We start from the raw sequence: 12,821 nt of genomic DNA, 5'->3' as shown, positions 1-12,821 counted from the left end.
CCTAGTGATGTCATATCTATCTTAGTTTATGTAAATACATTCTATGAAGTTCACACAATGAACAAATCACTTTACTATGTATTTACCAAAATGTATCCTTGTTGTTAAGGGATCCCTGACTATAATGAGAATAGACAAGGAAAAGAGAAGTTCAGAAAGACAATAATGTAGGTTTCTCAAGAACACTCTAATGTAACAACCAAAGAAAGCGTTAAGCAATAAAAACAAAAAACAGAAAGTAAACCTTAAAAAAAATTCTATTCAAAACACCAAATAAAATATGCATCAAATTATTATCTTTACTAAATTATTAATTAGATAAGAACTTCCCACTGTTTTGGAGTCACAAATTACCTCCTTTAACCACCACCCCATACATAAATACACCCAAATTACCATTAGATTACAAATTCCAAAATGCCATAATGTTTATATACTAAGATTCACAGTTTCTGGACCTATTTTTAGTTAAGTGCTTTTAAAAATCCCTGTTGAGTGAAAAATAAATATCTTATACACAAGTCATTCTTATTTTAAACTAATAAGCTATTAGCCATTAGTTTGTCATCTGTGGTTAAATCAGTACTACTTATAAAGGTCTCTCATCTTCACAATATTAATTTCCAGAACTATTAAGTAAACCTAACCTAAAATCATCTGACAAATGAGAAATAAAATAAAGCTTTGTTAGCTAATGTTTATTCTGAAAATACAAGACAGCTCAACATTAAAAAATCTAGTTACAGAACACATCAAACTAACAAAAGATAACAAACATTATTATCTCAAAAAACTAGAAAAGACATTTTGCAAAATAAAAACACTAAATAATGACAAAACTCAAAATAGAGAACACCTTTAATAAAGGGAAGCTACCAAAAACCTTTAGCAAACATTCTTAAAAATCAGTCTTACTAAAGTCAAGATCAGGCAAGTTTGCCTCCTTTAATACCCGCTAGGCCAGGCTATAGTCAATTTAAGGAGATAGTTCAGTAGACTGGTTAAAAAACTCAGGTTGTTGTTCCAGATTGCCTGAGTTTGTGTTCAGTCAGCTGACTGAACTTGAGTTAGCAAATCACCTTTCTATCTCTCACTATATTCACTTTTAAAATACACAGTAGTACCTATACCTCATGTGTTGGCTTAGAGGATTAAATGTGCTAATTCATTCAAAGCACTTAGAACACCCAGCACATACTAAGTACTGAATAAAACATACGTAGGTGACAAAACATTTTTTCCCCAATTTTTCATTTCTTTAAAAGAGAATTATTTTAATGCAAAATTAAAAATGGTTGTATCTGTTCCAGTAAAGTTCCCCACACCCCTTTTCTTTTGGTTCACTCACCTTGTGTAGAAGTTGCCTTTCTTGGCTTCGACCTGCAGAGCAGCAAGGAAAGTGACCTCCTTTATTCTGCCATCTTGCTGTTCAGGATTTACACCTTAATTTAGAAGATCCTCCTCTTAGAGCAGTGAGAGGACAGCACTGACAGCCACAAAACACCTTTCAGGGAAGCAGCTGAAACACCAGAAAGCCTAGGCCGCACACAAGCCACGAGCGCCCTCGGCAGCTGAGGAATGTGAAAGTCCAAGGGCGGCCGCGCTAGAAGATGGAGCAGGAGCAATAAAAGGCACTGGCGCTCCAGCGCTCCCAGCAGTTGCAGTGAAGGGCTCGCACGCCTGGGGTGGGGCGTACAACTGGGCGGAGTTAGCGCCCAGCTGGAGGGCGGACGCAAGGGTTGCGGCAGAAGGACCGCGCAGGCGCGGCGGTGGCTGGGAGGTGGGACCGCGCAAGCGTCTTACAAGGAGGTAGCGGCAGCGCTGAGAGGGAGATCCCGGAAGGTGGTCGTAATCAAGGAGTTGTGAGTACGTTGGAGGGCGCGAAAAGGGTCTGGGACTGGGACGGTGGGAGAGTCATTGATTCAGAAATGGTGGATATTCCCAAGAAGTATTGAGCTCCCGACCAGCCGTTCCACGTCTCCTCGGGTGAGCACTCCCGGTCCACCTCGGGGCCCTCAGCTGGGGGCCCGCAGACTCTCCGGGTGTCCCAGTGGTAACACTGGCGGTCCTCTCCCCCTGCACGCGGGACATGCTGGGGGCCTGTGGCGGCCTGCGGGCCAGGTGCATGGGTCTGGAAGGCTTGACGGGGAGTTTCCACTGGGACCATTCTCACCAGCGTCTGCTTGGGGGCTTTCCCAGGCCCGCTGGTGGATGGAATCGCAGCTTCTTACAAGGTGTCTGGGAAACTCGGTGGCCCGATGGTGATTTGTCGCTCAGGGTGGAGTCCGCTTGTCACCCGTGGGAGATGCGATTGCCAGGTGAAGGCAACCCTGACTCCTGGAGGTTGGCGCCCTGAATTTCTTGTGGCAGCCAGTAGACCAGATAAGCCATGCTCCGCTGGGCAGCTGCGTTGCATCACTGGAGGGCCTTCTTCCTGCTCATGAGTCTCACTCCCCAGATGGCTTGGCACTCCGGGACCCACCTACTTCAGGAGGTGAAGGTGAGTCTTTAAACACATGCCCTGTCAAACGGAGGGGTTTTCGGGTTCATCAGCGGCCAAGTGATTTTGTTGAAAACTTTAGTTTTTCTCACTATCGGGGTCTGTTAACATCGCAGAAAATCTGGTTGCCAGTAAATGTTAAGCTGTCACACCTGGTTTCTGATCAGTCTGTCCCTTTCACGGGCAGCTAGGGATTTTTAATATGACCCATTGTTCATGTTTTGTTTGATTTCCTCCCAAATTCATGTGTTCATTTTAAATTCTTAAAATATTTTTGACTTAAAGTAGCTGTTTCCAAACATGCTAATTTTACAGTTAATTGTCCAACTATTAAAAAGTCACTGATGTCACTTCCCTGCTTAAAACCATCCAAAGACACACTGTCTCTTCAGAATAAAAATCAGTCTTTACAGTAACTAGCCTGCTAGACCTTACACTGTTTTATTCCCTGCTGTAACCCCATTTACTACTTTTTCTGTGCCCAGTCCAGCCTCAAAAGATTCCTTGCTGTTCCTTTACTAATCTACATGTGAGCTGAGTTGAGGACCTGTTTACTTTTGTTCCCTCTGCCTGAAGTGTGCTTTCCTCATTTCAGTTACTCACCTTTTTAGGTCTTTGCTCAAATAACACCTCTTCAGTGAATTCCTATTTTCCTAAATGTATTCTTTTTTTAATATACTTTTATTTATTTATTTATTTTTATGTGGTAGTGAGGATTGAACCCAGCGACTCACATTTGCTAGGCGAGCACCCTACCACTGAGCTACATCCCAGCCCTAAAGGTATTCTTAATTCAATTAAGCTCCACAAATTTGCCCATTTTCCTCACTCTCCTAGACCCAGATTTTTAAATAGTCCCTAGCACGTTGTGGGTGCTCAACAAACACTTATTAAATGAATTGATGAAAACCTAAAGTTTTTTTTTCAGTGACAAGGACTCTGTGAAAAGATATTTTTGCCTTGTTATGTAGAGTGAAGTTTTCTAATGAAAGCTAATTTATAATACTGAACTTCGGGTTTATGTAAAACTTTTCCTCCAATTTTTTAGCAGTATATCGTGCATTTGTTATTTTAATATCTGATGTAGTTAATAACAGGTATTAAGAAAAATTGAGGATATAATAGAGGAGGAAATTGACTTGGCGCAAACCACATAGAGAGTTGTAGGAATGCTTTTAGTCATTATTTTTCTTCTATTGGAATTACCTTGTCCTTCCAAAAATGTGAATTAAGTGTCAAGTTGATCCTTCGACAATTATATAAGTAGTACCAAACTAGCTCTTGGAAAGTTGTTACCAGTAAGAATTTGTATACTTGCCTTTTTGCAAATCTTTCCTTTTGCTATGAAAATTTAAATGCACTGAAATAATGAAAGTTGAATTGTGCCCAAAGTTTAATTATTTTTCATAAGTTGTACATTGCCATTCTGGATGTTTACTTCTCTTGTATGTCTTTCCTAGGGATTTTTTTTAACAGACTTTTCTTTATGTAAAGGCTGTTTCTTACTTAAGCATTCCCTGTTTCTAGTACAGAATATGGTCTAGCATAGTTATGTACGCAGTAATGTTGAATGAGAAAATGATGTCTTCCTACTTTTCCAGTCAGCTTTCTAAAATTGTTTTTGGTCAGGAGCAGTGAATAGGTCATTACTATTTTAAAGACATTGGTAAACTAGAATACTTTGGCAGATATATTTTTGTCCTACAAAACTCTAATTTTGATAAAAACTAAAAGGGCATAAGTGACTTTCAGTCTGAATTAATTCCCTTGCATTTATTACTAAAGCAGTAGATGAAGTTGCCTTTAGTGAAATGGAAAAAAAATCACAAGGAATTTCAGAGAAGTTTGTAAATTTTCAAATTGCTCTGAAAATTGAATTTTGCTTTTGGAAAATCACAGCCTGTCAGTTCCTTTTCCCATTTATTTTTTTACTATGCAAATCCTGAAGTTTCTTAACTCATCATTCTGAATGTCTTAATCACTTTCATTTTATAAAGAATTTTCTTTGAATGTGCTACTAAACAAAAATGGGGATCATCATAGTAGTATGTATTTGTTGAAATTACTCAACTATGATTCCTTGGGTTTTGTGAAACTTCAGGGAATACTTTTCTTTCCTTTCTATCCCTTCTTCTCTACAGTCCCCTTGATTCATGCCTTTATTAATACCACTTGAGGAGACTCTCAAAATACTTGTTTTCCTCATTCTCCTGGCCCTCAGTGCTTTTAACCACCTCTGGACAACTGTAGTTACATCATTCACCTCATGGAATAACCTTTCAGGACACCTTTTTGCCTGATTAATTCATTTAATTCATAATGTAGTGTTCCAAGCCCTGAAAATGTATCCCAACCTCTGTCTTTCTAACTTTTCCTCCCCCAGTGTATGTCCCATTTACTGAGACAGGAAGCAAGTTAGTATGCACCCTGAGGGAACAATTAAGATGTTAGGTATTTTTAGCTATGGAGGGACTTAGGATAAGTTTACTCTTGAGAATTGAAACTAGTGACCCTTGTATCTTTGAGATTCTCATCATTTCTGTTATTGTCAGTAAGAAAGAGTGATGAGTGATGCTTAGTTGATGGGGAGGGAATAACAGGAGGTGTGTTTGATTCACATTGGAGATTAAGATTATGTGAACATTCAGGGTAAATATTTGAGGGGAATATGGAGAGGGGGCAGAGGTGCTGCTGAAATGAAAACAAAATGTGACATTCTGGGGCATACTAATACCCTCTTCACATTGTGTAAAAGAAAGCCAACAGAATGTCTAAGTTAAAACAAATCGTCACTAATGTAAACAGGAAACAATTACTTTAAGATAAAAGGAAGGAGATGCCAGCTGAAGAGAAATTTGAATGAGTAAAACTATAGGGAATTTTCTGTAAAAAGACAACTGAGGTGACTGTGAAGTGTGTGTGTGTGTGTGTGTGTGTGTGTGTGTATGTGTATGTGTATATATTTTCCCCCTCTTTAAATAAAAGACTAAGGGGAACCAAGTAGGGGGAAAAGGAATTTTCTGTCTTGGAACTCCATATTATGAGACAATTAATATACAGAAATGACTTTGGTTTTCAGACTTTATGGCAGAAATGGTTAAGGTTGGAAATAAGGGATCTCTCTGTAAAAACCTAGAGAAAATGCAGTATTCTTATGTATAGTAACATACAATAATATATTTTTAAAATAATTCCTCAATACTGTATTATAGGTAAAATGGACTATAAACATATTCTTTTAGTGTGTCCAATAACAAAATTCTTGGAAAGGATCAAACACCTATCAACCGTATTGAATCTACCCTGGAAAAAGTCATTGTATTATTAAAGTTCAAGGTAGTTTCCTTAATAAATTTTTTTAATATTAATTTGAAAGGATACCCTTTTCATCTTATTAAACTTGAACAATTGGGTAGTAGAGAACCAGTTTCTGGAAACTTTTTTTTCATGAAATTCAGGATATGTATTCTGTGAGAAGTATCATAAAAACAAAATGCACAGCATGTATGTGGTGAATGAAACCATCTAAAAATTTCATGGGGGCATCCTAACCAGTCTACAAATAATACATTCTGTACCCTGCAATTTCAATTTCAATTTTCAATGATGAGTTTTTTTTTTCCACCTATGGTTCTCCCTCTGCCCTAGTGTCCTGGTTCTGGTTCTCTCAGGAGCAGATTTGGACACAGGGACTCAAGGGCAAGATGTATTCTGGGGGAGGATCCCAGGAAGCCCCAAGAGAGGAGTGGGAGAGGCAGGCCAGTGAGTTGGGGGCAGAATATAGAGCCAGTGGTCACCATGGGTGATGGGGCCTTATCCTGCAGACACCTTCTAGGCAACTCTGTGGAGAGACCTCTCATCTGTTCCACAGAGCAGGGAGGGGGCTGGGGTATCCATACTCCATTTCTTAAGGGTCCTTAGGGAGGAGCTGCATTGGATTGGGGCAGACGAATTCCTTGGTGCTTCCTGTCCTCCCTGTGGATCTCTGGAACTGTCTCTAAGACTCAAGGACACCTGGGCTAGGCACCCAAGTCAATAACTGTTCAAGGGATGCTTGCCTCTTCCAAGAGAGTCACTGGGCACACCTCCCTCCATCCATCTACCTCTTAACTCATGGAACTTTCTAGGCTGTATTCAATGCTGCTGCCCCATGTTTATGCATCTCCCCCCACGATGTCATGTTTCATGTGGCCACATCTGACTGTCTGTGTGTCTGCCACCCCGTCCCATGTTCCAGCTGTGAGCTCTGTCAGACTAAGCCACGTCTGATATGACTCTGCATGCTCAGGATAAACACTCAACATCAACAACACAGCTCCATCTCCACAGAGGCCCATGGGAGACACTGAACTGTGTGACTCTGAGCTGCAAGTGAGACCCCCAAACCCTCGCAGGCAGCAGACACCACAGGCTGCCAGTTTTCCCCGGGCTCGCCCTGGTGCTAACCCCACCCAGCCCAATTTCGGGAAGAGGAAAGGGGTGAGAGCCAGCCACTCCCCTGTGAAGACGGAGGCCTTTGCTCACTGTGAGAGGGAACAGATGGATCTGAGGTCATCCTTGCAAGACGTGCTGGGAAGCTGAAATCTCCTTGGTGGATCTTGATGGTTGAACCCCAGCACAACACTGGCTCGGTTTCCATCCTGCCATCTCCTGTGATCATTGTGACAAGTTCACTGTCATCTTCTGGGCTCTGATTCTCAAAGGTGGCCACCAGTCTGTGGGTGTGAGATAGGAAGGGAGGCCGGCGCCCAGGAGGGCTGGAGTGAGTCTCGGGGTACAGCACCTAGGTTACCATGCCCAGGACGTGGGCAGTGACCACTTCCAGTGGAGACAGGAAGTGGAGAGGAGGGTACAGGGGAGTCATTTTTATTTTTTTCCCAGAACAGGGAGGCTGTGGCAGTTCTTACTGCTCCCCATTCTGAAATGTTAAGAAGGGAGAGTGTGTTGCTCTCTGCTGGCTCTTGTTAAAACACTTCCATCTCCCAGTATTGGAAGAAATTTTGGGGCAAGGAATAAAGAAGATGGACCCACACAGAGGCAGAAGCATGGGGTCTAAGGAACTTCCAGGTCCTCAGTCCTCTCTCCCTCTCCCATCTGCTCACCTACCCACCTGTCCACCTGTCTGTCCATCATCCATCCATCATCAACCATCCATCCCTCAACATCTCCATGGAAAATGTCCTCCTTCTCTCACTCATCCTCCCTTTCTGCTTTCCTCCCTCCCCGCTTTCCACTTCTTCATTCAGTGACTAATTATGAGGCATCCAGAAGTCACGTGGCCCCGAAGCCAGGTCATGGACTGCTGTGAACCTGCTTGCCCTTCTAAGAAGGCTTCATGAGAGGAGGGACAGAGGGGAGCTCATGCAGCCACTGTTGCCAGGAAGGTGTGGCTGGTGGCAGGTGGCGGGACCCTGGGTGGTGGCTGTGTTCCCTCTGCCTCCTGCCTATGGGGTGGGGTCAGCCTTGCTCTCTCAGGTTTGAACAGACTCTGCAAAAACCCCAACTGCAGGACTGCTCAGTGCTTTGGGTGCCTGGTCACTGGCCAACTTGCATTCTCCCCTCAGAGTCTTATACTTGGTCTATTTTTTGGTGGAAGGAGAGTAACTGGAGGGGAAAAAATAATTCACAGCAAAAATGGAGCTGTGAAGATATTCAGTGTAATGTTATTTACATTAGTTCAAAGAGTGGGAAACAACGTAGTCATTCAACATGGGGGGATTTTTAAATAAAATAGATGCATGAGTGCTAAGCACACAGCCAGGTCAAAACCAACTTAGGAAAATATTGAAGGGCAGTGGGTCTGTATTCTCCCTGTGTGGGGTGATATTTTTTAAAAGGTTGATTATAAATCATGAAACTGAAAACTATTTATTTTTGTTAACACACTACACATGCACCCAGAGAAAGAACCTGTAAACTAAAGGCTGAGCAATTTATCTCGGCCATGTTGGGAGTGGAACTTTAGGTCGTATGGATGTCTTGCTTGCTTGTATTTTTTTGTAGTGAGAGCACATTTTTTTAAATAAAAAAATTAAAAAGAAAGCTCCATGCCATTCTCACCTCACATTGCTTTTTATTTTTGTTTCTAGATATACATGACAGCAGAGTCTATTTTGACATATTATACAGACTCGGAGCATAACTGATTCTAATGAGGAGTCCGTTCTTGTGGTTGCACATGATGTGGAGTTTCACTGGTCGCATATTCATATATGAACATAGGAGAGGGATGACAATTCCTTCCACTATCTTTCCCATTCCCATCCCCCTCCCTTCCCTTCATTCCCCTTTGTCTAATCCAATGAATTACTATTCTTCCCTTCCCCATCACTTATTGTGTGTCACGATCCACATATCAAGGAGAACATTTGGCCTTTGGTTTTTTGGAAATGGCTTATTGCACTTAGTATGATATTCTCTAGTTCCATCCATTTACCAATAAATGCCATAATTTCATTCTCCTTCATGGCTGAGTAATATTCCTTTGTGTACATATTCCATTATTGTTTATAGAATCAACTGAGAGAAACTGAAAACATTTGCAAAAGTTCCAAATGAGACAAGAGTTTAAAACTTGCCTCATTTGCCTACAAACAGTATTTGCATATGGAATTTGATGACTAATAAATATCTACATAAACATGTAAGGTCCTAAACTTGGGGAAAACTTTCAATACTAGGTCAATTTCTAACAGGTGAACTCCTACTCATCTCACAAAACCCAGCTCAAATTGTCCTTCTTCAGGAAAGTCTCCCTACCCTGAAGGCCGGGAGGTCACCTTTCTCTTTCTAAAGCACTAATTCATTCTCAAATTGGAAAACTCATCAATTAATTAATGTTCTCTCTACTACACTGGACCAAGTGTCATCTGAGGGCTGGGGCCATGATATTTAGCTCTGACATATTAGGTGCTCAATAATCGCTTGTTGGAAAGGGAATGAATGAATGACGTGCCTTCTGCTCCCTTTATTCAGCAAGGACTTCTGAAAGCGTGTGTGAAATTCCAAGCTATAAATTGATTCATATTTTTAAATGCACTACAGGGACTTGCTGTTTAATGGAACCCTGATGTAAATCCTTTTTATAAAATGAAGACATCCTGAATAATGTGAATAATTGCTCCCTGCCATGCCTGTTTATAAATTGAGATTTTTAAGGATCAGGAAGGACTGCTGTATTTCTAAAAATAAGTAAAATAAAACTTAACTTGACAAACACGTGTGAAGCGCAGACTCTGGGCTGAACTGGGTGCTGGACGTGGGCGTGGTGTCAGGGTGGACCCTCACCCCCCTGGGGACTCTCAAGCCCAGCAGTGCTTTGGTGAAGTTGACATCGGGACCTGAGGACCAGCCTGATCTGCTTCATTCACATCCTGCCTTCCCAGCCAGGCACGGTGGTGCATGCCTGTCATCCCAGTGGCTCGGGAGGCCAAGGCAGGAGGATCTGGAGTTCAAAGTCAGCCTCAGCAGAAGTGAGGCACTAAGCAACTCAGTGAGACCCTGTCTCTAAATAAAGTACAAAATAGGGCTGGGGATGTGGCTTCGTGGTCGAGTGCCCCTGAGTTCAATCCCCAGTACTCCCCGCAAGAAAAAAGCCAGAGACAGATAGAGGCTGGCCCCTGCTATGGGTTCTGTCTCAGCAGCTTCCCAAAGAGACCCACGGTGGGCAATACCAGGACCTGCACATTCTCTGTCCCCAGGCTGCTGGAGGCTCCCTGAGATGATCCTTCCATCCATCCAGCGAGGTCAGATTCCCAGGGCCCACACCGGGGGGCTCCTGCACCCTCCTGTGGCTTAAGTGGCACCTGTGGGGAATTTGGACCCTGATCCTGTATCTGTGTAACACACACAGAAGCTTCCCAGATCTTCCTTCCTGTAGCCCTGGTCGGAGCAGCCCCGGGGGGCAGCACCCTGATCATTCCCATTTCTCAGATACCTTGACTGATGCATAGAGTCATGCCCTCGCCCCACGTCACACACCGCTTGTGGCCCAGGGTGCCATTCCCCTAGCTTCTCCACCATGCTGGGTGGCTTGTCCTGATCGGGACCCTTTCCTTCCGGGCTTCTCTTTCATTCTCCTTTGACAGGTGCGTCCCCGTGTCCCACATCTCCCCGGAGCTCACTAACAAGCTCTAACAAAGAGAAAGACAGAACGAGGGGCCCAGGCTCAGCACCCACCCGCCAACCACCACAGGAGTACAACTGAGCCAAATCTGGGAAAGGCTGCCTTGGGAAAAGCGGCTTTCAAGGGACCCAAACACTTGCTCAAGGTCTTGGTGCAGGCAGGTCACTGAGCAAGAGCTTAAAAAAAAAATTGGTCTTTGGACCACCTGCCATCTCAAGTTGGTTCAATCCAACTTGTTTCAAAACCCACTCAGCAAACAGCTTTAGCGTGACTGACAAGGAGCTTATCGCGGTGCCAACACGGAGAATCTCAAACGCCAGACAAATGTATCGAGATTTTATGAGTTTTTTTATTGGGGGGGTTATTCCTTTAGTTATATTTCTTTTCCCTCAGATGCTTTATCCCAGAAAGGGTTACAATCCCCAAGAAGTGCTTCTTCGTGAGCACAAAGAACTAATATTAGTAGGTTGGGGACTCTGTAAATATTCATAGTAGTCTGTGACTTGGTGAGCAGCAGATTCTGCCCTCCCAAAAGCTGCACATTTATAGCTTGTGAATTCATAAATATTTACAAATTCACACAATCATCACTGACAACTTATTTCATCTGACAGCTCTGCACAGACTCTGCCTGGTTTTGTGAAATTCTGATCAAATCTCGCATAAACTTCCCAGGTGACAGGCAGAGAGGAACGCAGCTCAGAAATCACCATCAGATCCCCCGGATTCTAATGGGTCCATCGCTGATTTTACAACAAGAACAAGCAGCTGAACCGGGCGACTCTGTTATGTTATTTTACTCTCCAATTCAATTGCAGTTCTAGCCTTTCTATATTTGTAATTTCTTCAACATTGACAAACCTGACTCCCATTATTTACACGTATTGGCTTATTTGTTCAATTGTATGTATATGTTGTGTAATGACTAGATCAAACTAATTGACATACCCATTACCTCACATACTTCCTATTTTTTTGTGGTAAGAACCCTTGAAATTTCTCCTAGCAATTTTCAAGTATACAATATGTTTTCATTAACTGTAGTTACCCTGATATGCAGTAGGTCTCTTGAACTTATTTCTCTGCATTACAAAACATCTCCCCAACCCCTCCTAACCTCCTATTTCCTAGAAACGATCATTCTATTTTCTACTTCTGAGTAGTTTCCTAGAAACGACCATTCTATTTTCTACTTCTGAGTTCAACTTTTTTATTCACATATATATAACATATATATATATATATATATATATATATACATAAATTATATATTTTAAGATAGGGTTGTTTCCTTGTTCATGAGTTGCTCGAATTCCTTATATGTGTCTGTCTGTTCTTTGTATTGATTGCTTCTTTTGCTGTTCTGATGAGCTGGTTAATTTGATGCAATCTCATTTGAATTTTTTTTGTTTTTGTTGTTTATGCTTTGAGGTTCATATTCCAAAGAAATCTTTGCCCAGATCACTGTCATACACCTTTATCCTTTCTTTTTCTTGTAATAGTTTTGCACTTTCAAGTCTTATATTTAACTCTTCAATGTATATTGAGATGATTTTTTAATATGGCCTTAATTTCATACTTTTGCATGTTCAGTTTTCCTAGCACTATTTATTGAAGAGACTGTGCTCTCCCTATTGTGGCATCTTTGTTGAAGATCAGTGGATCATAAATATATTCATTTTGGGGCTCTTTATTCTGTTCCATGTGTCTGTTTCTACAGCAGTTCTGTGCAGTGATCTTGGTTATAATATTATTTCTTTTGACACTTTTCCAATCTAAATTGCCATCCTCCAATCTAGAGGTTGCCCTCTGCTTGAGGGACATTTTCTATCCTGGGGTTTCCTTTCTCTGTCATCTTGGGAAATTCCTTACACTTCTCTTGTGCTGGTTCTCCTTATTATATCCATGTCATCCTCTTTCTTAGTTTACTGTATTGTCTTGTCAAAGCACATACATTAGTAGCTATCAACAAAACACATGAAATTTTCAGTTTTTGCTCCATTTCCATTTAGCCTGAAAAGCTCCTTTTGGTATTTCTTGTCATTTCTGCTTGTGATGGATTTTCTCCTTTATATGAAGGTATTTCCAGTTTGCCTTTTGTCCTGAGGATATTTTTGTTGGATATAGTGTCCTCTGATTGGAGGATGTCATTTTCCTTCGATGCTTTAGATTTTTGGTTTTCAGTAGTTTTATAAT

At 41.8% G+C, this 12,821-nt stretch overlaps 1 protein-coding gene across 1 annotated transcript in view; it reads left to right on the top strand.

Annotated features, from left to right (window-relative positions):
* Nucleotides 1–2,389: 2,389 nt before the first annotated feature.
* LOC124974346 (F-actin-uncapping protein LRRC16A-like) overlaps nucleotides 2,390–12,821 on the top strand; it is a 76,730-nt gene continuing 66,298 nt past the window's right edge. The window contains exon 1 of the mRNA XM_047537680.1: nucleotides 2,390–2,500. Within this exon, the coding sequence (XP_047393636.1) occupies nucleotides 2,390–2,500 (111 nt within the window). The remainder of the gene's footprint in view (nucleotides 2,501–12,821) is intronic.

The sequence above is a fragment of the Sciurus carolinensis genome, unplaced genomic scaffold (assembly GCF_902686445.1).
Source record: "Sciurus carolinensis unplaced genomic scaffold, mSciCar1.2, whole genome shotgun sequence".
In the NCBI taxonomy this organism is placed as follows: Eukaryota; Metazoa; Chordata; class Mammalia; order Rodentia; family Sciuridae; genus Sciurus; species Sciurus carolinensis.
This window is presented reverse-complemented; position numbering and strand designations above follow the sequence as displayed.